Source organism: Perognathus longimembris, chromosome 10 (genome assembly GCF_023159225.1).
Source record: "Perognathus longimembris pacificus isolate PPM17 chromosome 10, ASM2315922v1, whole genome shotgun sequence".
NCBI classification, from domain to species: domain Eukaryota; kingdom Metazoa; phylum Chordata; class Mammalia; order Rodentia; family Heteromyidae; genus Perognathus; species Perognathus longimembris.
Window position 1 is genome coordinate 1,971,929 of NC_063170.1, and position 25,147 is coordinate 1,997,075.

The following is a 25,147-nucleotide window of genomic DNA, read 5'->3' on the forward strand; positions in this document are numbered from 1 at the left end:
TCCTCTCTCTCTCCCTCTCCTCTCTCCCTCTCTCTCTCCTCTCTCTCTCCCTCTCTCTCTCTCCCTCTCCTCTCTCTCTCCCTCTCCTCTCTCTCTCTCCCTCTCCCTCTCCCTCTCCTCTCTCCCTCTCCCTCTCTCTCTCCCACTCCCCCCCCTCTCTCTCTCCTGGCCCTGAAAGCTTAAAGTACCGGGGAGACGTCCCACGGCCCCCCACAGGTCCCTTTCTGACCTCTCCAGCTGGCACTAGGGACTCGGTTTCAGAGACTTGGCTGGGGAGGATGCCTGGGTCACAGGCTACAGCCGTGCGGGTCCGAGGGGCCTCTCCAGCCACAGACACCCCGAGCCTCGCAGGGAGGGTCCTGCAGGCCGAGCTCGCGGGCGGGAGTCTGAGAAGCCTGCCCCGTCTCTGAAAGGCCTCTGGAACGCCAGCCACCGGCGCGCACGCGCTCCCGGCCCCAAGGTGGAGCTGCTCTAGCCTGACGGCACCTGGGGAGGCACACTCAAGAACCAGGCCCTGCGTCCTCTCCGGTAGAGCGGGAAATGTTGGCAGGATTTAAAGGTGGGTGGCGTCTCCCCAGGCCCGGGGGCGGGCCCTGGCGGGGGACGGTGGCTGCCACCCTTCCACAAGCCCCCTTCTTACATGCCTATGTCAAAAAAAGCAAACATGTCAAACGCCTTGACTGGGCTGAGGCCACGAGAGAACGAGGCGGGCAGGGAACGCTTCTCAAAGTTTGGGAAAGCATTTCAAAAATGTGGTGCAGGACAGCCTTCGGGGAGGAGGGCTGGGCCTGTGTGGCTCTGACCCCGTCCGCGCCCCCCCCCCCCCCGCCCGCTGAAACACAGCCACCGGACCTCGGAGCCACCCCTGCCCCCGGAGGGGCTGCCCAAGGCCCCAGCCTCCGCCTCCCCAACTTCGGACTGGCAGAGGCAGAGAGAAGAGCCCAGCTGCAGATACCGGCAGGGCTCCCATCCCCGGGAGCCGAGTGCAGGAGGCCCAGGCACTAAAGAACACCTTTTCAGCCCAGCACTGGTAGCTCACAACTGTAATCCCAGCTCTGTAGGAGGCTAAGATCTGAGGATCACAGTTGAAAGCCAGCCTGGGCAGGAAAACCCGTGAGGCTGAGCTCCAATTAACCAGCAAAAGGCCCCGGTGGGGAGCTGTAGCTCCAGTGCAGAGCGCTAGTCTCAAGCAAAGAAAAAGCTCAGCGCCCAGGTCCCGAGTTCAAGCCCCAGAACAGACACCACCCCACCCCACCCAGTTACAGGGGTAACAAGGAAGTTGCCAGCCAGCCCTGCCCTGCCCCCCCCTCCCACAAGCGAGCGAGCGTGGCCTTTGGATGAGGAGTGGGGGGGAGAGAACACTGGCCAGCTGACTCCTCTTCAGGAGTGAGCTGAGTTCTTCCTGCTTTCTGGTGCCACCGTCTGCCCTCCCGGTGCTGGTGGGGTCTCCGCAGTGGTGGTGGAGGGGGAGCGCGAGGACCCTGCGGGACTCCACCTGTGTGACATTTGACGTTTTTTGAGTAGGGGAGGGAGTGCTGGAGCCCCCTTCAGAGGTGTAAGGGCATCCCCCCCTCCCCCCACTACATGGGTTTTTTTTTTTTAATGGCCAGAGAAGGGAAGAGGGGTGTTTAAGCTAAAACGTGCTCTTCAAATTCTTACTGCAACATTTGGGTGGTTTTCAGGACACAAGTCACTGCAGTGCAGGGTTTGCATCTGCGGGGACAGGTCTCGGAGCAGAGGGGGGAAGGCCACCTGGAAGATGGAGACAGCTCTGGGAGGCTGGGACAGCGGGACACTGGCGGGCCCTCCGCCTGAAAACCCCGGTGTGGGCTGTCGCTTGAGCCAAACAAAAGGCTGCCCCGGCAGGGCGAATCCAGCCACCGCCCCTCCAGGCTGCGAAGGCGGCTTCTCCCTTTCCAGCCAACGCGGGCTCTGAGGCGGGGAGCCCGTGGCGCACACCTAGAATCCAAGACACTGAGGTCTGAGGGTTGCAGTTCAGAGCCGGCGGAGGCAGGAAAGTCCCCAAGACGCTTCCATTCACCAGCAGAAATCCTGGAGCACCAAAAGATGAGGGGCCGCGCCCAGAGGCTGAGCTCAAGCTCCGGTTCTGGCACCAAAGGAAAGCAAAGGTCGGATTCCTAATCATGGTGCGCCCAGCAAGGGCGCCGGGGCTGGGCAGGGCCGCTGCACACCCGTCCCTGCCCCTCACGCCCGCTCGCTTTCATTTTATTTCAGGCATCCTTGCCTTCTCTCCCGCGTGTCTCCTCCGTGAGTCAGGAAGCCCGTGGAGATCGTCCGTACCTGGCTTTGTACAAACCATGTTAATGCGGCCCCAGAGTCACAGTGGTGCTTGGTCCGGAGGCCCTGGGCACACACTCGGTCCCCTCCCTCCCTGGCCGCCTTTCTCCTTTTCCTGGAGTGCCACCGGCTTGCCCACGGCGGGGTATGTGAGTACACGGCACGGGCAGAGGTCTCCGCACACCGCGAGCCCAAGGCCGACCCCACCCGGCCGGCGCCGCGGGCAGTGCCTTGGCTCTGCTCTCAGCACGTAGCCCAGGGGGAGACCCGCGCGTCACCAGGCCCCAAGCGGGCGCTGGGCGCACGGCCGCGCTGAGCTGAGCTCGGAAGGCAACACGCGGGGCACCCGGGACGAGCTGAAACTCACCGGGCACCCCACCCGTCCCGGTCTCCTCGGTTTAAGATGGAAGAGGCTTTTTGAGGGGAGAGCCCCACGCACCTGGCACATTCTTGGGGTCAGGCTGTCCACTCCGCTGCTCCCCAGGGCCTAGTTAAGGCCCCCTTCTACACCCCGAGTTGCCAGCATTTGCAGGGGACACGGAAGGACACCCTGTTGAGGCGTGTGCAGAATCGGGGAGAGCCTTCCTTAGCTGCTACAGCGAAGATTTCCTCAGAGCCACAAGGCCCAGCAGAGGACCTACAGGCCAGTTGCCTGTCCACCCTCCTCTCTCAGGCAGTGAGGGTCCCAGGTCTTGGGGGCTGGAGTTTTCTGGGGGGGACTTTTTGAAGCATCCGGACAAGGAGAAAACCAGTTCTCCTGGGACAAATTGGCTTGAAGTGAGGCTCAGCAAAATGAAAGCCGCGGTCTGGGGCAGCTGGGAGCTCTTCCACCCACCCTCACGCTCAGAGGGGGGGCCCCTTCCCAAGGGGTGTCCCCCAGCTCACCTCAACCCAAAGTCCCCAGCCCTGCCTCACAAACCCTCCGGTTCCCGCGAGTTCTGGGAAGGAGCACAACACATACTGGAAGTTTCAGCCAGCAGCCATCTAGCTCCAGGACCACAGAAGCTGATTTGCACACTTCACTTCACTTCCCCTGAGTCTGTTTCAAAATAGCACAGAGACGAAAGGCCGGGTAACCATCTCCCGGGCACCCAGGCCCCTTTCCCTCCTCGGTACGAAGCACCGCCACCCGAGGCCAGGCCAGGCCAGTCACCACCCCGCCTGCCTCCGTCCCCGCCTAAGCCATTTGGTTCTGCAAACGCACAGCTGGCCTGCTGTGGGAGAAGCCGGCAGTGCCCAGGGCCCCCGAACGTACCCGGCTGCATTTCACAAGGCCGTATCGCCCTCAAAATTGTTAAAAAAAAAAATCAAAATTGGAGAGAAAGACAATCTCCTGGTTACTTAACAAACAAACTGGAAAGCTGGCAGAGTTAGAACGCTTCTGGCGTCCTCCACTATCAACTGCTTTGGAAGGGCAATGGGGCTTCACGTACTTTCGCTGTCCAAGGAAATAGGTTCACAAATCAAGTCGCCAGGCAAATCTTTGGAAATCCACTTTTCCTGTGGCTGTGGAGGCGGCCAGCAGACCCTGGAGGATCCCTACGCCTCCTTTTGCCCCCCCCCCCTTGCCTCCTTTGGCCTCCCTGGCCTACCTCGCTCGAATGCTTGGGAAACCTCTAAGACCTACTAGGAAATCCAGAGAAGGTAGGACTCACTGGAGCTTGGCTTGCAGATTGGCGAGTGGGTTCCGTTTCCTTTTCCCCTTCTCCTCGGCCTAGGCCGAGGGCTGGGACCACTGCCATGCTTTTCTGTACTTAGCAGCGAACCCATCCCAGCCAGTGGTCGGCTCAGGATCCCTCCGAAGTTTCCGTCCACCCCGTCCACGGGGGCCGTTTCTCAGATTGCACTTGAGAAAAGAAAAACACCCATCTGGGGTGAGAGGTTATGGAGAGCGGCTCCATCAGCCCGTCCTAGATGTCTGCGCAACCAGCCACCTGTGTCACCAAAGCCATCGCAACAGGGGGCTTTGCCGCCCCCAGGGATTTATGTGTTTTTTTTTTTTTTAATTCGAGAACACACACACTGTTCAAACTTTGGGCAGAAAACCAGCATGGATTTATTTTAAGGTAAATACAACAAGGAAGACCACAAAGGACAAACACAAACGGAGTTAAAAATTTTAAGTTTCTTTTTAAAGGCGTACTCAGGGTGGCGTCTACTATACAAAACCGACATGCTTCCTAAATAAAAAGTATCAGATACTTGGCTTCCTTCTCCACCAACAGCAACAAAAAAATAAATTATTTTTCTTGTTTTGCAAAAGACCTCCAACTGGGAGAAGCAGCACGTAGCTCTCCGGGTGCCTCCTGGGGAGGGACAGCCCCATGGAGGTGTCTTAGATTTAATTTGGCGGAAATGGCCGGGCAGGATGAAACATTATCCAGTGAACTCAACTTTAAATATTATATTAATGGCTCTGAACAACAACAACAACACAACAGCCTGGTTACAGATCCACACTTTCTTTTTTTTTTTCTTTTCTTTTTTTCTACAGCACGGTTAGAGAACTGTTAAGATCGCTCGCCGCGCGTGGGTCGCGGGTGAGGTCTGCAGTGGGCCGGCCTGGGCCGCCGCGGGAGCCCGTGTCCGTCCACGGCGGCATCTTGGAGCCCCGGGTGGAGGCGGGCGCGGCCCCCGGGAGGGGAGGGGGCGTCCTGGGCGCCCCCGAGGCGGGGCGGCGGGGCGGTTACCTGCGCGCGCGGGCGCTCCGCGGCCGGCCGGGCCTCCCTGGGCGTCCGTCGGTCCGGGGCGCAGCCGTCCGGGCCGCTCAGTACTTGGTGCAGTCGTAGGAGTAGGAGGCCGCGTGGCGGGTAGAGGGGCGGCGTGGCCCGGTAGGGCAGCTGGCAGCTGGCGCCGCCCCCCGGCGACTCCCCGAGGCCCGAGCTCTCCATGCCCAGCCGGTGGTGGGAGCTGAACATCTCCCGGACGCCGGGGAAAGTCTGCTGCGGGGCCGCGAACGTGTGGCCGGGGAGGTGGCTCAGGTCCCCGCCGCCGTGGTTCAGGTACCAGGCGGCGGCCGGGCTGGCGGCGGCGGCCCCGGCCTGGGGCGGCGGGGGCGGCGGGGCCGGCGGCGCGGGCGGGTGGCGGTGGCCGTGGGGCGGGTGGCGGTGGTGGCCCGCGGCGGCGAGCGCGGCCTCCTGGCCGGCGGCGGCGGCGAGGTGCAGGGCGGCGGGCGGGGACGCGGGGCCGCCCGCGTGCTCCGACAGGGCCTCGTCCAGCGCGGGGGGCGCGCACACGGGCGCCGAGTACAGGCTCAGGGCGCGCACGCTGCACTGGTAGCCGCCGGCGCCGGGCGCGTCGGGGCCCTGCGCGCACGGAGGCCCGAAGGCGGCGGGCGGCGCGGCGGCGGCGGCGGCGTAGGGCAGCGCCAGCGGCGGCCCGGGCGCGCGGCCGGCCCCGGCGGGGCTCAGCTCGGCGCCCGGCGGCGAGGCGCGCAGCGTCATGATGCTCTCCACGCTGAAGCCCGGCAGCCCGTTGGGCGGCGCGGCGGCCTGGGGCTCGGGCGGCGGGCCGTCGGGGGAGGCGGCGGCGGCGGCGGCGGCGGCGGCCGGGCTGGCCGAGGCGGCGCTGCCCGGGCTGGCGCGGCGCGCGCGCTCGGGGCTGGGCGCCTCCGCCTTGGGGGTGACGGGCGGCAGCGCGGGCGGCAGCGCGGGCGACGCCGCCTCGCTCTTCACCGTGACGGCCGGGGGCTCGGGCTCCCGGGGCGCCGCGTCGGGCGCGGGGCGCGCGGCCGGCTCCTCGCGGCCCCGCGGCGCGTCCTTCTTCTTGAAGCGCCGGCGGCGGCGCAGGAAGCTGCCGTTCTCGAACATGTTGTAGGAGTCGGGGTCGAGCGTCCAGTAGCTGCCCTTGCCCGGCTTCTTGTCGTCGCGCGGCACCTTGACGAAGCACTCGTTGAGCGAGAGGTTGTGGCGGATGCTGTTCTGCCAGCCCTGCTTGTTCTCGCGGTAGAAGGGGAAGCGGTCCATGATGAACTGGTAGATGCCGTTCAGCGTGATCTTCTTCTCGGGCGCGTGCTGGATCGCCATGGTGATGAGCGCGATGTAGCTGTAGGGCGGCTTCACCAGGTCCTTGGGCGCCGCGGGCGGGTGCGGGTAGGGCGCGTACGCGCGCCCGGGGCCCGCGCCGTACGGCTCCGGGGGGTGCCCCGCGTAGACGCCCACGGGCCCGGCCATGCCGCCGTAGCCGCCCGCCGCCCGGTAGTAGCTCTGCTCGCTCAAGTAGGGCACCACGCCCAGGGCGTTGGGGTCGGGCGCGGAGTAGCGCGCCTGCATGCTGCGCGGCGGCGCCCGCGGAGGCCGGGGAGGCCCGAACGGCGAGGGGGCGCGGGAGCCGGCGCGGGGACCCCGGGGCTCCGGGAGGCGTCGGGGCCCGCCGCCCGCCGCCGCCGCCGCCGCCGCCGCCGCCGCCGGGGCTGAGGGCGAGCGCCGGCCTTCAGCGGACGGGGCGGGTCGGCATCCTGGAGGGCGCGCCCCGGGCCACCGCCGCGCCGGCCCCGCCGGCCGCGCGCGCTCCGCCGGGCGCGAGGCGGCCCAGGCCCGAGGCGGGGACCCAGGCTGGCCCCGCGAGCCGCGCCGGGGAGAGCGCGGGGTGGGGGGCGCGCGCCGCGGCCCCGCGAGCGAAGCCCCGGCCACTCGGCAGCCCCGCGGGCAGGGAGCCGGGGGCCGCAGCGGCTGCACCGCCGGCCGAGCCCGGGGAGGCGGAGGCGGAGGCGGAGGAGGAGGAGGAGGAGGAGGAGGAGGAGGAGGAGGCCGAGTCCCGCGTAGGGATTGGGAAAAGTTTCCAGAGTCCTGCGGAAAGCCAGGTTTTACTTTCCTCGGGCCACGCCCCTCCCGGGCCGTGGGGCCAATCCGCGGGCGGCTGTGAGAAGCCGCCACCAATCGGGGCGAGGCGCGGCGGAAGCCGGCGGCCCTAAGACCCAGCCGCGCCGCGGCCCGCCGGCCGGGCAGCCCGGCCTTCCCGGGGAGAGGACTCGTAGTTCTGAGAGCTGCCCCGCCACGACGCGGTGCCGCGCCGCGCTTCGGTGTAGGGGCCCGCGCGTCCGCAGGTGCCTCCGCACGGGAAGGACGCGGGCGCCCGTGCACGGTGGAGCGGACGGAGGCCGCGCGGTGGGGCGCCGCGCTCGGACCTCGCTCCCGTGGCTGAGCGCCGAGCCGGAGAGCTCCATTTCCCGGCCACCGGGGCCAGGTGGAGCCGGGCGAGCGCGCCCGGGCCGCGCCGGGCCTCCTCCGCGGGTCGCCTTCATGGAGTACACAATCAATAAGCACCGGGGACCTCCGGGTTGGGGGGGCCCTTTCTAGGACCCGGGTCCCGCGCGGCTGTGGGGCACGGCGGGGCGCGCGAGGCGGCCGCGTTGGGAGAAGTCGGTCTTGCGAATGCGCCCGGGGTTCGGTCCGTCACCCCGCGTCGCCACGAGCCGTCAGGTGGGACGTGGGGGGAGCGTGTGAGTCGGCCCCGCGCCCCCGTCCCCCCGCGTGGGCCCGTGCAGCCCGCCAAGCCCAGCTTCTCGGCTGCTGTCCCCTCTCCAGGTACAAATTCCCTTTGTCGAGGTGACTCCCGCGCTCCCCGAAGACCACAATAATGCCGCAGCCCCCCACCCCGGGCCCCCGGGCCCCGCCGGGAGAAACCCGAGCCGGCTTTAGCTCGGCGGCCGCGGCTCGCGAGCTGCGCCTGGCGCCCGGGGCTCGGCCGGGCCCAGCGCCCTCGGGGTTCCCCCACCCGACCTTTCACAGTCCGGTCCTTTAGGTGGCCGCTGGGTTTGTGGGGCTTTGATAAGGTGAGCCCGAAGCCCCGGTGCGCCACGCCAGCCCCAGCCGGCTGCTGGATTCCGCCTGGACGCCCTCGACCTGCGAAGCCGGCTCTTTTCCCTCCAGGAATCCCGCGGACAGCTTGTTTATTTGCGGACTGATTATTTACTCCTTCAACACTTCCTATAATTGAACCCCCGCGCCCACTCCGAGGAGCTCCGGGTCGCCCCAGCCAGGCCAAGCCCGGCCGAGCTCCTGCGAGCGGCTCCTCCGGTCCGCTGCGGCTACAACATTTGCATTTCTGGATTATTTTTCTCTCACCAACCCATGGGATTCTCAGCAAAAGGGTGTTGGAGAGCCCGCTGCCACTGCCAGCCGCGAGGAAGCACAGGCGCGGGAGAGACGTCCATTTTCAATCACAGAGCGAAAGGACAATGTTGACGCTCACCGTTCTGCTCTCTTGGTAAACTCGGGATCGAAAAGGGAAGCAGCCGCCCATTCGTATCACCCTCTGTATTCTACTTCTGAAACGCTGTATTTATATTTTTGTTATAGATCATGGAGTATCTTTGAGATCCCATACATATAGTGCAACTAAGTTAAATAAAGCCGCCCAGTGCTCAGCTCCTAGGTAAACGGTTTAAGCCATTCCCCTGCCCTCAGACTCCCCCTAGGACTTTATTATTTTTTAATACCACTAGTGTTTTTGCATTCCTGTTTTGTTTTTTTTAACCGTGACAGAAAAAGCGCCTTTCTCCTCACGCCAATGACAGACACACGGAGCTCTGAAAGCTTTACTGAAATGGAAACGATGGATCAAGAAACACTTCTTGCTCTTTAGGCTTCCTGGAGGAATAGTATTTACTCTGCTTTTACGAGGTGTGTGTGTGTGCGTGTGCGTGTGCGCGCACACACGTGTTATAAATACGCTTATCACCGCGCAGGGCAAAAAGCAAAGCACTCAAAACAGTATGAAAAAGAAACTCCAAAGTGTCCGTTTCTGACACCGTGTGTGCGTGCCAGGGAGCTCCAGGGCGCCCAAAGGGACCTTAGTTCGCTTGCCAAATACATGAACGTCCCCTCCCTCCGAGACCCGAGACCCGGCCAGCCCTTCCCAGAGGGCGAGGAGGCCAGGTCCGCTCCCGCCGCCCGCGGGGAGGCCTCGGGCGGCTCGGCGGGAACCGCACCCCACACCTCCACTTGGCTCCCGGATCTTATGGGGGGGGGTCCTGGACTCGGGCCCCAGGGGACCCTGCGTGTTTCTAGAATAGTAAGCGGTGGAGGAGGCCTGGGGTGTCCCGGGCCCCCCTCCCAACCCCGCCGCCCCTGCCCCGCGCCCCCCCCGCCCCGCGCCCTCCGGGGCCGGGCACCACCCGCTCCATCACCTGGAGGCCGGCGCCACCGTGAGGCCGAGCGGGGAACTGCCCCGAGAAAGCGAAGCCCGAGGAGGGAAAGCCCGGCGGGCGCCGGTGGCAATGGCGGCGCTGACCCCTGGCGGGCGCGCGCGGCATTGCACGGCGGGAAGAAAGCTCCCCCCCCCCCCCGCCCCCCGCCACCTCCCCATCTCCCACCCCGGACACCCCGACTGCACCGCCTGGCTTCCCGCCTGTGAAGACGCGGGGACAGAGGCGTCCTTGACCCGGGAACCTCGCCGAGGCTGTCAGCAGAAAACCCGCACACACCCCCCCTCCCGTGGCTGCAGGTTGGATTCTTCCCCCCACCCCCCGCACCCCCAGAGTTGTTGCCCCTGATCCTGGGGAAGGGAGTGGAGAACGAATCGGAAGGATGGGGGTGGGGTCCGTGTTTCTCCCGGCAGCCTCGGCGGGAGGAGGGAGGCCTTAGATGGCGCCCCAGTGGGCCTTGAGACAGACTCCAAGTGCACGGTGAGTTTTCTCTCCCCCAGCCCCGTCCGCCCCTGGACACCAGCGTGAGCACCCCAGCCTCCTCCCAGGTGGCTCCCCCTGTCACGGCCTGGGAATGGGCACGTCTTCACCACCCCGTGGAACCGGGCTCCTGGAGGCTGGCTGCTGCCCGTGAGAGGCCGAGGGCGGCGCCTGGCGCTGGGGCCTGTGGGCTGTGACCCTGTCCCCCACCCTGGCTGTCTTCAACGGTAACCCTGCCTTCTGAGTGGCGGGGCCGGCAGTCAAGTCACCCCGTCCACCGCGTGTGTCCTAGGAGGGAATCACGGCCTGATTCCCAGCGCCCCCGTTTGGGGCGCAGCCGGCGTTACGCGTCCCCGCACTGTACGCGTCCCATGGGGCTGGCCGGTCCCACGGGGCGCACACGCACCCTGTCTCGACGACGGAACTGGGGGCGCGCACATCCGCTCCACGGGCGGAGTGCTGGCGGCGTCACCCGGGCCGGGTTTCCACGGGCCCAGCCTGGGCTCTGGGGCCCACGGGCCCCAGCAGGCTCCGGGGAGGAACGGCTGGCTGCCTCCCGGGGCTCCCGGGGCAGAGGCGGCCCCGAGATCTGGCCGCAGGTGGGCGGGGCTCCCGGGCCTGGGATGAGCTCGGGGAAGGGGCTCCGGGATGAGGATGAGCTCCGGGGGCGGGGCTCTGGGATGAGGATGGGCTCGGGGGCGGGGCTCCGGGATGAGGATGAGCTCCGGGGGCGGGGCTCTGGGATGAGGATGGGCTCCGGGGGCGGGGCTCCGGGATGACGATGGGCTCGGGGGCGGGGGCTCCGGGATGAGGATGAGCTCCGGGGGCGGGGCTCTGGGATGAGGATGGGCTCCGGGGGCGGGGCTCCGGGATGACGATGGGCTCGGGGGCGGGGGCTCCGGGATGAGGATGAGCTCCGGGGGCGGGGCTCTGGGATGAGGATGGGCTCCGGGGGCGGGGCTCCGGGATGAGGATGAGCTCTGGGGGCGGGGCTCCGGGATGAGGGTGGGCTCGGGGGCGGGGCCCCGGGATGAGGGTGGGCTCCAGGGCGGGGCTCCGGGATGAGGATGAGCTCGGGGAAGGGGCTCCGGGATGAGGATGAGCTCCGGGGGCGGGGCTCTGGGATGAGGATGGGCTCCGGGGGCGGGGCTCCGGGATGAGGATGAGCTCCGGGGGCGGGGCTCCGGGATAAGGATGAGCCCTGGGGGTGGGGTCCCGGGCCTGAGATGGGCTCCGGGATGAGGATGGGCTCCGGGGGCGGGGCTCCCGGGTCTGAGATGGGCTCCGGGATGAGGATGAGCTCCGGGGCGGGGCTCCCGGGTCTGGGATGGGCTCCGGGGGCGGGGCTCCCGGGCCTGGGAGGAGCTCCGGGGGTGGGGCTCCGGGATGAGGCTGGGCTTCAGGGGCGGGGCTCTGGGATGAGGATGGGCTCCGGGGGCGGGGCTCCCGGGCCTGGGAGGAGCTCCAGGGCGGGGCTCTGGGATGAGGATGGGCTCCGGGGCGGGGCTCCCGGGTCTGGGATGGGCTCCGGGATGAGGATGGGCTCCGGGGCGGGGCTCTGAGATGAGGATGGGCTCGGGGGCGGGGCTCCGGGATGAGGATGGGCTCCGGGGCGGGGCTCCGGGATGAGGATGGGCTCCGGGGGCGGGGCCTCCCGGGCCTGGGAGGAGCTCGGGGGCGGGGCTCCGGGATGAGGATGGGCTGGGGGCTCCGGGATGAGGATGGACTCCGGGGGCGGGGCTCCCAGGCCTGGGAGGAGCTTCGGGGCGGGGCTCCGGGATGAGGATGAGCCCCGAGGGCGGGGCTCCGGGATAAGGATGAGCCCTGGGGGTGGGGTCCCGGGCCTGGGATGAGCTCCGGGGGCGGGGCTCCCGGGCCTGAGATGGGCTCCGGGATGAGGATGAGCTCCGGGGCCGGGCTCTGGGATGAGGATGGGCTCCGGGGCGGGGCTCCGGGATGAGGATGGGCTCCGGGAGCGGGGCTCCCGGGTCTGGGATGGGCTCCGGGGCGGGGCTCCGGGATGAGGATGGGCTCTTGGGCGGGGCTCCGGGATGAGGATGGGCTCCGGGGCGGGGCTCCGGGATGAGGATGGGCTCCGGGGCGGGGCTCCGGGATGAGGATGGGCTCTGGGGCGGGGCTCCGGGATGAGGATGAGCTCCGGGGCGGGGCTCCGGGATGAGGATGGGCTCCGGGGCGGGGCTCCCGGGCCTGGGATGAGCTCGGGGGCGGGGCTCCGGGATGAGGATGGGCTCCGGGGGCGGGGCTCCCGGGTCTCGGATGGGCTCTGGGGGCGGGGCTCTGGGATGAGGATGGGCTCTGGGGGAGGGGCTCCCGGGCCTGGGAGGAGCTCCGGGGCGGGGCTCCGGGATGAGGCTGGGCTCCGGGGGCGGGGCTCCCGGGCCTGGGAGGAGCTCTGGGGCGGGGCTCCGGGATGAGGATGGGCTCCGGGGGCGGGGCTCCCGGGCCTGGGAGGAGCTTGGGGGCGGGGCTCCGGGATGAGGATGGGCTGGGGGCTCCGGATGAGGATGGACTCCGGGGACTGGGCTCCCAGGCCTGGGAGGAGCTTCGGGGCGGGGCTCCGGGATGAGGATGAGCCCCGAGGGCGGGGCTCCGGGATAAGGATGAGCCCTGGGGGTGGGGATGAGCCCGGGCCTGAGATGGGCTCCGGGATGAGGATGAGCTCCGGGGGGCGGGGCTCCCGGGTCTGGGATGGGCTCCGGGGGCGGGGCTCCCGGGTCTGGGATGGGCTCCGGGGGCGGGGCTCCGGGATGAGGATGAGCTCCGGGGCGGGGCTCTGGGATGAGGATGGGCTCTGGGGCGGGGCTCCGGGATGAGGATGGGCTCCGGGGGCGGGGCTCCCGGGCCTGGGAGGAGCTCCGCGGGTGGGGCTCCGGGATGAGGATGGGCTTCAGGGGCGGGGCTCCGGGATGAGGATGGGCTCCGGGGGCGGGGCTCCCGGGCCTGGGAGGAGCTCCAGGGCGGGGCTCCGGGATGAGGATGGGCTGGGGGCTCCGGGATGAGGAAGGACTCCGGGGACTGGGCTCCCAGGCCTGGGAGGAGCTTCGGGGCGGGGCTCCGGGATGAGGATGAGCCCTGGGGGTGGGGTCCCGGGCCTGGGATGAGCTCCGGGGGCGGGGCTCCCTGGCCTGAGATGGGCTCCGGGATGAGGATGAGCTCCGGGGGCGGGGCTCCCGGGTCTCGGATGGGCTCCGGGGCGGGGCTCCGGGATGAGGATGGGCTCTGGGGCGGGGCTCCGGGATGAGGATGGGCTCCGGGGCGGGGCTGCGGGATGAGGATGAGCTCCGGGGCGGGGCTCCCGGGTCTGGGATGGGCTCCGGGGGCGGGGCTCCCGGGTCTGGGATGGGCTCCGGGGGCGGGGCTCCGGGATGAGGATGGGCTCCGGGGCGGGGCTGCGGGATGAGGATGGGCTCTGGGGCGGGGCTCCGGGATGAGGATGGGCTCCGGGGGCGGGGCTCCGGGATGAGGATGGGCTCCGGGGCGGGGCTGCGGGATGAGGATGGGCTCTGGGGCGGGGCTCCGGGATGAGGATGAGCCCCGTGGGCGGGGCTCCGGGATAAGGATGAGCCCTGGGGGTGGGGTCCCGGGCCTGGGATGAGCTCCGGGGGCGGGGCTCCCTGGCCTGAGATGGGCTCCGGGATGAGGATGAGCTCCGGGGGCGGGGCTCCCGGGTCTGGGATGGGCTCCGGGGCGGGGCTCCGGGATGAGGATGGGCTCTGGGGCGGGGCTCCGGGATGAGGATGGGCTCCGGGGCGGGGCTGCGGGATGAGGATGAGCTCCGGGGCGGGGCTCCCGGGTCTGGGATGGGCTCCGGGGGCGGGGCTCCCGGGTCTGGGATGGGCTCCGGGGGCGGGGCTCCGGGATGAGGATGGGCTCCGGGGCGGGGCTGCGGGATGAGGATGGGCTCTGGGGCGGGGCTCCGGGATGAGGATGGGCTCCGGGGGCGGGGCTCCCGGGCCTGGGAGGAGCTCCGCGGGTGGGGCTCCGGGATGAGGATGGGCTTCAGGGGCGGGGCTCCGGGATGAGGATGGGCTCGGGGGCGGGGGCTCCCGGGCCTGGGAGGAACTCCGGGGGTGGGGCTCCGGGATGAGGATGGGCTCCGGGGGCGGGGCTCCCGGGCCTGGGAGGAGCTCCAGGGCGGGGCTCCGGGATGAGGATGGGCTGGGGGCTCCGGGATGAGGAAGGACTCCGGGGACTGGGCTCCCAGGCCTGGGAGGAGCTTCGGGGCGGGGCTCCGGGATGAGGATGAGCCCCGAGGGCGGGGCTCCGGGATAAGGATGAGCCCTGGGGGTGGGGTCCCGGGCCTGGGATGAGCTCCGGGGGCGGGGCTCCCTGGCCTGAGATGGGCTCCGGGATGAGGATGAGCTCCGGGGGCGGGGCTCCCGGGTCTGGGATGGGCTCCGGGGGCGGGGCTCCCGGGTCTGGGATGGGCTCCGGGGCGGGGCTCCGGGATGAGGATGGGCTCTGGGGCGGGGCTCCGGGATGAGGATGGGCTCCGGGGCGGGGCTGCGGGATGAGGATGGGCTCCGGGGCGGGGCTCCGGGATGAGGATGGGCTCTGGGGCGGGGCTCCGGGATGAGGATGGGCTCCGGGGCGGGGCTCCAGGATGAGGATGAGCTCCGGGGCGGGGCTCCCGGGTCTGGGATGGGCTCCGGTGGCGGGGCTCCGGGATGAGGATGAGCTCCGGGGCGGGGCTCTGGGATGAGGATGGGCTCCGGGGCGGGCTCCGGGATGAGGATGGGCTCCGGGGGCGGGGCTCCGGGATGAGGATGAGCTCCGGGGGGGGGGGCTCTGGGATGAGGATGGGCTCTGGGGCGGGGCTCCGGGATGAGGATGGGCTCTGGGGCGGGGCTCTGGGATGAGGATGGGCTCTGGGGCGGGGCTCCGGGATGAGGATGGGCTCCGGGGGCGGGGCTCCCGGGTCTGGGATGGGCTCCGGGATGAGGATGGGCTCCGGGGCGGGGCTCCGGGATGAGGATGGGCTCCGGGGGCGGGGCTCCCGGGTCTGGGATGAGCTCCGGGGGCGGGGCTCCGGGATGAGGATGAGCCCTGGGGGTGGGGTCCCGGGCCTGGGATGAGCTCAGGGGACCGGGCTCCCGGGCCTGGACACCCGGGTGCACTCGGTGCGGTGGTGACTTCCGACCCGCGGCGGAGGCCGCGCCATCTTAGCTTTGGCCTCGCTGGGATGGGCCCCGGGGGGCGAAGGGCTCCTGCCACACCCCGCGGGGAGAGGCGGCCCCAGGGCCAGGCAGCACCGGGGAGGAAGGGGCCGGGGGCAGCCGGAGCCTGGGTGCGCTGGCTGGCCGGCCGGCCGCGGGGACGGAGCTACGGGCTGCGCCTGGGGCGAGCTCCGGCCGGCCCCGCGGTGGCCTCTGGATGGCGTGCGCGCGCGCGCGTGCCTGCTGCCTGCCCCGGGACTTGAACTCGGGGCCCGGGCGCCGTCCGCGAGCTCCTCCTGCTCAAGGCTGGCCACAGCTCCACTTCCAGCCTTTGGTGATCGGGACCTTCCCGCCCGGGCAGGCCGGTCCGCCCCACGATCCTCCGATCCCGGCCTCGCGGGTGGGAGCCGCGGGGGAGGGGGACGTGCGTTCCCCGGTGGCGGAGCTCGCGGCCCGCGCATGCGCACCCGAGCTACTCCGCGCAACCCGCCTCCCCCCCCCGCGCGCCAGTGCGCAGGCGCGGGGCGGAGCGGGGAGGGCGACGTCCCGGGCGCCGGGCGTCGCGCAGTGGTTGCGTCATCATGGAGCCGCGGGCGGGTGAGGACGGGCCGGCCGGGGGCCTGTGGGGCCGGGCCGGGGATCGCGGGGGAGCGGGGGGCTCCCCGCGGCGGGCCGGGGCAGGGCAGGGCTCGGGGCGCCGCCGTGGCTCCGTGCTGCCCGGGTGACAGGCGCGGGGCCCGGCCGCAGAGTCCGCCCGCCCCGTCCCGCCCCACGCCCCGCGCCCCGACGTGGGGAGCGGGAGGAAGACTGGCCCGGCAGCGACCGGCGGCCACGGCACGGGGTTCGGGCACGGCTCGCGTCCCCGTCTGTCAACACGGACCCCCCCCCCCCGACTGTCTGGAGGTGTTTAAACCCCTGTGCTCATTTCCCACGTTTGCAGAGCTCCCCCAGGGCCGGTGCCTGCGCCGCCTCGTGGTTCCCATGACCCCACCCCACCCCCCGCGTCCCGGAGTGACACAAGGATGCCAATGATACCAATGTATCCTCCTGCAGAGAGCCCCAACGGGCTCCTCTGGGGTCCTAAAGGAAGGGCATTTGCTGGAGGCCAGGAGAATTTCCTGGCAGGGGTGGCTTCTGGATCTAAGGGAAGGAAGAAGGGGTGCATGGGCTGGGGGGGGGGGTGTAGGGGCAGCGTACTGAGACACCCAGGGCTGAAGCACCCTGAGTGTGCAGGTGTGATTTGTCAGCCCACAGAGGCCCTGGGCCCGGCCGCCAAGGGCTTGTTGCACACTGTATCTGAGAGGTTTAGGCCGGCCCTCCTGCCACAGACCTACAGACAGGCTCTGGGTGAGAGCGGTGCGCGGGCCCTACCACAGGTTAGAAGCCAGGATGAAGAAGGAACACAGCATGCCTGTCCAGACTGGCCTGGAGACATTTCCTAAGTTAGAAAAGACAGGGTCCAGCTACTCAGTCACACCGACACCAAGGAGCAGGGGCCAGGCTGGGGGCTCTTCCTGTGGCTCCAGCTAGCAGGGGAGCTCACGGGAGGAACTGTCGGGCTGATGGCCCGGAGAGGGCCCACGAGGCGGGTGAGGGGGTCACTGTGGCAGCTCACACTTGATCTGGGGTCAAATGCACGTGGAATTCCTTTTTCCTTTGTGAGTAAGCCACAGCCCTTCATTACTACAGGTGTCTCCAAGCAGGACATCCGGGATCAGATTTGGGACTTTATGGAGGCACAGAATTTAGCTGACTTCCCCCGGCCTGTCCACCACAGGATCCCCAACTTCAAGGTACCGAGTCACTCCTGGACAGACGGACCCAATTCTGGGTCTGTTTTCCTGATGCTGGAATATAAGACAAGCAGAGACATCTGCGTGTTGTGGCATGAGTAGGAAAGACCATTTCCTTGAAGCAGCATAACAGTTGGTCATTTGGGGCTGTATATTTTCTGAACATACACGGGTACCCGGCTGCAGCTTAAGGCCCCCCCACCCCCCCACCCCCGTTTGCAACACTCCATCTGACTGGACTTCTCTCCCCGTGTGCCTGCAGCTCTGCCCCTGAGCCGGGCTGGCTCCCTGCTAGCTGCGCTTTGCGTGAGTTTCACTGCGTGGTTGGCTTTCGTGCTTGTCGCCCCAGAGAGAAGCAGATGCGGGGTGAGGGGTGGAGCAAGGAGGAGGCGCCCATCGTGAGCTCTGAGCTGGGAGGGCGGGGCTTCATGGTCCCAGTGTCTTTCTCTGTAGGTGGTGGGTACATGCCTGTTTTGTGGAAAGCGCTCACTACCCGCCTGACTTGTACTCTTTTTGGGGTGCATGTTCTGTTTCAGCAAACACTATTCCTAACCAGACTCCTTCCTGTCCTCTTTCATAGAGGCCTCCTTGCGTCCCGCTTGGGCTGGCCTTGCCCTACCTGTCTGGCCGTGCCGACCTTTGCTGGTAGGACTAGCTGGTCCATGGTCCTCTCGGCGCCACAAAACTGTTTTTAAACCCGGCTGCTTTGTTGGGGGCGTGGCCCAAGAGGTGGCTGGCTGGCCTACAAGTGCAGGCCCTGAGTTCAAGCCCCAGTACCGCAGAGACAAAAGTGGCGCACCCCGGTCATGCACTGAGTAGCACGCTGTGGCGTGTGAGGCAGCAGGCGGAATGATCCGGAATGTCTCCTTACACAGGGTGCCCCCCGAGCTGCCGAGCACTTCCCCCGCTTGCCGCCCTTCAGAACCGCCAGGACCATTAAAGTCAACCCTGACGCCCCCCAGAGAAGCGTCCGCTTCCTCGTCCTCCACGTACGTGCAGCTCTGTCTGTTTGCCTGACCAGGGGTCTTTCCGGGCTTGCCAAAGCATCACAGACCTGGACGTCTATGCCAGGGCACGGGAAGTGAAAGTGGACCCCGATAAGCCTCTGGAGGGCGCACGGCTGCTGGCACTGCAGGTAACCCCGCTTCCCGCCACGGCCTGCCCCCTGACCTCCAGGGGGCGGGTAAGTTGGAACCGGCAGTACTTGGCGGGGGTGCCCCCGCCACCCCACTCAGGACCTGCTGTGCAGGTCTCAAGAGCAGCCCAAAGTCTCAGTGCTGAGTGTCTAAGCGCAGAGAGGAACCGGAGCAAGCGCTGACCCGCGGGCCCCCCTTGCTGGCGCGCTTCTCGGGGAGCAGAGGTGCCAGCATCCCTCCCTCTCCCCCCCCAGCTTGGGGCGGCTCTTGATGGCACAGGATCTGAACATCGTGTCCCCACCATTTCCAGCCGACAGCGGTTTTAATTTTCCTTAGAATACATTTAGAAATGGCCGCTTACTGTTGGCTCATGAGACCTGGAAGCTTGCAGCTCCCAGCCAGCCCAGGCAGAAAAGTCTTCAAGACTTCATCTCCAGTCGGCCAGCAAAAATCCAGGCAGGAGGTCTGCTTCCAGCAGTAGAGCACCGGCCACAGCAAGTAAGCGAGCTTAGCATGTGTGTAGGCACTGGATTCAAGCCCCGGCACAGGCAAAAAGCAAAAGCAAAAAGCAGAAGTGTGTTGTTCATTTTCAAGAAGAAGGAAAGGGCTATATGAATAGTCACACTTATCCGTTTAGTGTAACTAAGCGTACTGTGTGGCATGGTCAGTCTTCAGCAGCTGTGAGACCAGAACAGCATATAACTTAAAAGCAGAGCCGTAAAGCAGCGAGGTTCACGTGGCCCCGTGAATTGGATGCAGTGGCCGATGTGCGCCGACGGGCTGGCCGTCGGGGGAGCTCAGGGTCTTTGCGGGTCGGCCTCCTGCGGGCCTTAACTTGTGCGCTCCCTGGCCGACGCCGTCGCGGGACCCAGCGGCTGTGGCCCACAGCTCCTCACGAAGTTCACCCACGCGAGAGACTTTGCTGATCCGTGGCTCCGCTCCATGAGACTCCACAGGGCTCCAAGGGGGCCTGGCCTCTCCCCACGCCCCCGCCACGCCCCCCCACCACGCCCCCATTAGTGATGGACCCAGGGCAGCTGCGGCTAGCAGCTTCTGTGTGCAGGACCCGTCCTGCCCGAGCGCATTTCCCTTGGCACCTCCGTTCCTGTTCCCGTGTGGGCTAGGATGGGGTGAGTTGGGGACCCCCCGCCCCACACCAGGCGTCTGTGTGCTGGGTCAGGTGTTCAGAGAAGTGTCGTCTGCTTCCTTTCCTTCCTGACATGGCAGACGTATACACAAGAAAGGGCCGTGTCAAAGTTGACTTTGCACACTTACTGTTTCTTCAAAGAGTGGGAAGACGTTGCTGGTCCCCACGCCACGACTGAGAACCGGATTGTTTAACAAGATCACGCCACCGCCCGGGGCCACCACAGCCGTGTTGAGGAAATGTGCCACCTCCCAGGTGAGAGCCGCGGGCAGCTCCCCTCTCCCGGCCCCCCTCCCCCAGTTCCGGAGACGCACAGTTCTGCCCTGAGCTAACCGCAGATTCACAGTGAAAGAGACCATGAGCAGGTTTTCCCTGGCACCAGCGTCCGTCCGTCCCTCCCTCTCCCCCTCCTGCGGCCACCTTGGCTTCCTTTCCCGCTTCAGCCGGGGAGGTAGAGGTCAGTTTCCTCTCCAGTTCTAAGTGATCGCGGACCGTTACATGTCTCAGACACGCGTGTCTCACCATCTCGTATGACTCTCGTGTGGGTGTGCGATCGTAGAACCTGTGTGTGTTATGTAGTTAAGTAAAACCTGGTGAGTTTATGAAGAATTATTAAATAAACTCAGATCCTTTGGTTCCTAATCTACTGAGAATGAAAAGGCAATTCAGAATACTCCTTTTGAGAGAACTTCCTTCAAGTCTGAGGTAGAAGGAATGAGTAACTTCTTATTTACTCACGCTCTGTCTTATCCTGAAAATACGACTTGCTGTGCCTTATGAAAACGTGTGCCATGAGATGGGGTGCTGTGGGGGCGGTTCGCGGGGCTGGTGGGGGCAGTGCGTGGGGCTCGGGTGGTGCGCGGGGCTGGTGGGGGGTGGTGCGCGGGGCTGGTGGAGCGGTGCGCGGGGCTAGTTGGGGCCAGTTGGGGCCGTGTGAGGGGCTGGGGCGGTGCGCGGGGCTGGTGGGGGTGGTGCATAGGGCTAGTGGGCGGGGCTGGGGCGGTGCGCGGGGCAGGTGGGGGCGGTGCGCGGGGCTGGTGGGGGCGGTGCGCGGGGCTGGTGGGGGGCGGTGCGCGGGGCTGGTGGGGGGCGGTGCGCGGGGCAGGTGGGGGCGGTGCGCGGGGCTGGTGGGGGGCGGTGCGCGGGGCAGGTGGGGGCGGTGCGCGGGGCTGGTGGGGGGCGGTGCGCGGGGCTGGTGGGGGGCGGTGCGCGGGGCTGGTGGGGGGTGGTGCATAGGGCTAGTGGGCGGGGCTGGGGCGGTGCGCGGGGCTGGTGGGGGCGGTGCGCGGGGCTGGTGGGGGCGGTACAAGGGGTGATGCACGGGGCTCACGGGTGTGGTCGGGTCACCGTGCAGCCAGGGTCCGCATGAGTGGCCTGTGCTGCCCAGTGTCTCGGGCACCACTCGTGTGTGTGCCAGAAGCCGGGTCACGAGACCCCGCGCACAGTCACGGCCGCCTCGGCGCGTGGGCTGGCGTCTGGAGCTGGGGTAGGTGGGCCGCCTGGGCGGTGCGGCGTGGGATGCGTGCGGCGCTTCCACAGCACGCGTTTACACGCCCCCCCCCCCCATGGCCGCTGTCCTGTTGTGCTGGCCGTCGTGGTCCAGGCAGGGGGTGAAGAGCCCGAGGCGCAGGCCCCACCCGCCCCGCTGAGCCCGGCCGAGCCCCGGCTGCCCTGCGGGAAGCGAGCGGCCTCAACACCGGGACTCACCGCTTCCCCCAGGCCCGTGCCTGCTGGCTGCGTGTCCCCAGGGCGACCCCCGGGGGGGGGGGGACGGTGAGCGAGCGCCTCCCTCCGCAGGGCGTGCGGGACTTCAGCGTGCCCGTCGGCCTGGACTCCAGCATCCAGGTGGACCTCCTCGTGGTGGGCTCCGTGGCCGTCTCCGAGAAAGGTGAGGCTGTGCGGAGCCTCCTGGCTGGAGACCCTGCGTCTCCCTCCTGTGGAGGTTTGGGGTGCTCCCCGCCCCACCCCCACCATCACAGGGTGGGAGACTGTCCATCCTTACTTGTGGTCTGCGTTGAACAGGGGCTGCTGCTCTGAGACTGGGGGGGGAGGGCCCGCGGCCAGCTCCGCCCCTCCCCTCCCCTCTCAGCAGGGGTTCTGAGGCTGGGGGGGGGAGGTCCTGTGGCCAGCTCCGCCCCTCGCCTCGCCTCCCCTCCCCTCAGCAGGGGCTCTGAGGCTGGGGGGGGAGGGCCTGTGGCCAGCTCCGCCCCTCCCCTCGCCTCCCCTCCCCTCTCAGCAGGGGCTCTGAGGCTGGGGGGGGAGGGCCTGTGGCCAGCTCCGCCCCTCCCCTCGCCTCCCCTCCCCTCTCAGCAGGGGCTCAGGCTGGTGGGGGGGTAGGGCCTGTGGCCAGCTCCGCCCCTCCCCTCGCCTCCCCTCCCCTCTCAGCAGGGGCTCTGAGGCTGGGGGGGGAGGGCCTGTGGCCAGCTCCGCCCCTCCCCTCGCCTCCCCTCCCCTCTCAGCAGGGGTTCTGAGGCTGGGGGGGGGAGGTCCTGTGGCCAGCTCCGCCCCTCGCCTCGCCTCCCCTCCCCTCTCAGCAGGGGCTCTGAGGCTGGTGGGGGGGTAGGGCCTGTGGCCAGCTCCGCCCCTCGCCTCGCCTCCCCTCCCCTCAGCAGGGGCTCTGAGGCTGGGGGGGGAGGGCCTGTGGCCAGCTCCGCCCCTCCCCTCGCCTCCCCTCCCCTCTCAGCAGGGGCTCTGAGGCTGGGGGGGGAGGGCCTGTGGCCAGCTCCGCCCCTCCCCTCGCCTCCCCTCCCCTCTCAGCAGGGGCTCAGGCTGGTGGGGGGGTAGGGCCTGTGGCCAGCTCCGCCCCTCCCCTCGCCTCCCCTCCCCTCTCAGCAGGGGCTCTGAGGCTGGGGGGGGAGGGCCTGTGGCCAGCTCCGCCCCTCCCCTCGCCTCCCCTCCCCTCTCAGCAGGGGCTCTGAGGCTGGGGGGGTAGGGCCTGTGGCCAGCTCCGCCCCTCCCCTCCCCTCTCATCAGGGGCTCTGAGACTGGGGGGGGGGGTGGGGGAGGGCCCGCGGCCGGCTCCTCTCCTCTCCTCACTCCTCTCCTCGGCCGGGACTCTGAGGCTGGCCCTGTCTCTTAGGCTGGAGGATTGGGAAGGGCGAAGGCTATGCGGATCTCGAGTACGCCATGATGGCGTCGATGGGCGCCGTCCGCGCGGGCACGCCCGTGGTCACCGTGGTCCATGACTGCCAGGTGCTTGCAGCAGGGCCCCGGCCTCTGAGCGGGAGGGGCGGGAGTGCGTGCGGGTGTGGAGGCTCCCCCAGCGGGCCCCGGGGGCCGGGAGGGGGGCCCACCGGCCCGTCACCCACTTGCGTTGGCACAGGTCATGGACATCCCCGAAGCCCTGCTCGAGGACCACGACCTCTGCGTGGATTACATCCTCACCCCCACCCGGGTCATCGTCACGGGCTGCGTGCGCCCGAAGCCGGCGGGGATCACGTGGTCCAAGGTGGGCCCCCGGCACCCCCAGCGGTTCAGCTGCGGGACTCCCCGCCGCCCCGCGGGGCTGGGGAACTTGGGGCTGCAGACCGCCGCTTGCCCGGCCCCGTGGGGCCTGGGAGATGAGCCCCCTCCACCCCCACCCCGACAGCGCCCCCTTCGTCTCGCCCTCCTGAAGCACCTGCTGTGGAGAGCCCTGGAGAGCCCAGCAAGCAGCGGCCCCGGAGGCAGGGGTGGGTGCTGAACGTGGAGGAATTCCCACCCCAGCCCTGCAGCCGCGTGGCTGTGTGGGTTCCAGGAGCTGAGGACTTGCCTCCTGCTGGTTTCTGGCAGCGTTGTCCAACACGGTCTCGGGTGGGGTGGGGTCCGTGGTAAAGTGCCAAGTGCGTGTCCTCTGGCCATTTTGAGCTCACAGAGCCTGGCCAGTGCGTGGTTCCCCAGCCCGTGTTCGAGACCCGTCCACACCTGCCGCACGCAGCCCCCGCTTCAGACGGCGTCCCTGGCCCACCGTGGGCTCCATGGTGCTCGACTTTACAAGGGGGACCAGAAAACAGAAATACATTTTGGTTTTTTTTTCCAGTCCTGGGGCTTGGACTCAGGGCCTGAGCACTGTCCCTGGCTTCTTGCTCAAGGCTAGCACTCTGCCACCTGAGCCACAGCGCCACTTCCGGCTTTTTCTATGTGGTGCCGAGGAATCGAACCCAGGGCTTCGTGTGTGCGAGGGGAGCGCTCTACCACTAGGCCACATTCCCAGCCCCAGAAATACGTTTTCCCGTGGCCGCCCTTAGCGCCGCCCCAGCTGCTCCCCCTGCGCAGGGGCCGCCACGGCCTGGCTCTGCCCCTTTGAGAACAGCTGGGTGCGTTTTGCTCTCTCAGATCACGAGTGAGATGCTGGAGAAAATCCCGGTGCTTCGAAGCCTCCGGGACCGAGAGAGGCGAGCGGGGAAGGACGTCTCCATCCGGGCGTAGCTCACCCGGCACCCCCGCAGCCAGCAGGCCGCCCCGCCAGGCCGCGCCACAAGACCCCAAGAGGCCCCGCAGCCCCGGGCAGGTGAACCTGCCTCCAGCGCCCGCGCGAGGGACCTGGAGCGCCTCCCGGGGGAGCTGGGGTCCGGGCCTCCGCGGCGGACCCGGCAGGGCCCGCGGCACACGGCCGTCCTGCACTCCCCGGACCCCGCGGCCGCCCTGCGGGGCCCGCGCCTGGGCTCCCACGCGCTGACCGTGTCCCGGGCTGGGCCGCCGCCGCGCACACCCCCCCCCCCCCCGCACACCCGGGGGCCGGCCCTCCGCCGGCTCCGGAGAACGGGCGGGCAGACCTGCGCCGTGAGCTCGTGGGCCTCCTTCCCGGAGAGCCGAGCGGAGGGACGCACGCACGCACGCCCCCACGCACACGCACGCCCCCACGCACGCACGCACGCCCCCTGCCCACGCGGGCCAGCGCCAGTCCGACGTGGGGCTCCTGGGGCCCGGCCCCGTGTGACGGCTCCCCCCCCCCCCCGCCGTGGGCACACAGCGAAGGGCCCCAGGGCGCGAGGAGGGGGGGGCGGAGAAGGCCCTGGTGCACGGGGGGGGGGGGGGGAAGGGGCTCCCTGGGCGGCGGGCGCTGCCGGCCTCGGGAGAGAGGCGGGGGGGGGGGGGGGCCGGATGCACGACGTCGTGGAACATGGTGTGAGACCAGTGCCCCCCATGCCTGAAATACAGACACGGCCGTGACCCTGCCTGCCTGCCGGCTGCCTGCTGCGTCCATGGGGGGCGGGGGCGCCTTGGGGGCCCGGGCACAGTGCGCCATCTCCGGGCCCTGGCCTGCTCGCCCGCTGGCACAGTGACCCTGCGGGAACCGGCGGAGAGCCACGGCCTGGCGGGCGCCGCGGAGCAGCGGGCCCCGCCGGGACTCGGAAGGCGCCCGTCGCGGTCAGAGCCTTCCGTGCGCCGCCAGAAACAGCCTGGAATGGAGCCGGGGTCACGCGGTGGGACGCCGGCCTCGAGGCCCTGCGCACGCCCGCCCCGCCGCCACCGTGCCGGCCACAGGCACTGAAGAGCCGGCGCTCGGTGTCCCGTGCGGTTCGCCCTGCGGCTGGGGCCCCAGGTCCCAGCAGCGGGGGGCCGGGGTGGAGCCGGCCACCCTTGACCCGGCCCTGCCGCTTAGGGGCGGCGCGGGCCCTGGGGAGCCCCACCCACCCAGCAGCTCCTCCCAGACGCCCGCCCGGGCCGCCCCACTCGGGAAGGACCGGCGGGACATGGCCGGCAGGGGGCGCTGCCGCCCCGCGGGAAGGCCCGCAGCCAGCAGGCGGGGCCCAGGCGGCGGGACCTGCCGTTCTTCCCAAAGGGGTCCCCTGGGGCCTCCACCGTGGCATCGCTGCCTGGCTGAGGGCCAGCCCCCCCGGGTGGTCCCTGCAGGTTGACCCTGGCCTGACAGCCCTTCCCGTGCCCAGGGGACCCGCAGGAGTGACGGGCAGTGCGGAGCACGGCCTTGGTGGCGCCCTTTGGGGCCGTTTGGGGACCTGGCCCACTTCCCAGGGCAGGGATCACAC

At 68.9% G+C, this 25,147-nt stretch overlaps 2 protein-coding genes across 3 annotated transcripts; one reads left to right on the forward strand and one right to left on the reverse strand.

The window, feature by feature from the left end:
* The first annotated feature begins 1,694 nt into the window (after positions 1 to 1,694).
* On the forward strand, positions 1,695 to 23,814 carry Mthfsd (methenyltetrahydrofolate synthetase domain containing). Of its 2 annotated transcripts, XM_048354998.1 has the most exons (8): positions 1,695 to 1,705; positions 16,484 to 16,895; positions 17,771 to 17,884; positions 19,320 to 19,433; positions 20,976 to 21,066; positions 22,258 to 22,370; positions 22,501 to 22,626; positions 23,493 to 23,814. In XM_048354998.1, the coding sequence occupies exons 2-8, from the start codon at positions 16,665 to 16,667 to the stop codon at positions 23,583 to 23,585; spliced, it is 882 nt and encodes a 293-aa protein (XP_048210955.1). In that variant the 5' UTR covers positions 1,695 to 1,705; positions 16,484 to 16,664; the 3' UTR covers positions 23,586 to 23,814. The 2 variants fall into 2 exon arrangements, with proteins under 2 accessions (XP_048210955.1, XP_048210957.1); XM_048355000.1 differs by lacking the exon at positions 17,771 to 17,884.
* On the reverse strand, positions 5,066 to 6,838 carry Foxc2 (forkhead box C2). The gene is given in 3 exon segments (XM_048354995.1): positions 5,066 to 5,107; positions 5,109 to 6,670; positions 6,716 to 6,838. Coding segments are annotated over 2 exon segments (1,503 nt in total). The 5' UTR covers positions 6,570 to 6,670; positions 6,716 to 6,838.
* Positions 23,815 to 25,147: the final 1,333 nt, after the last annotated feature.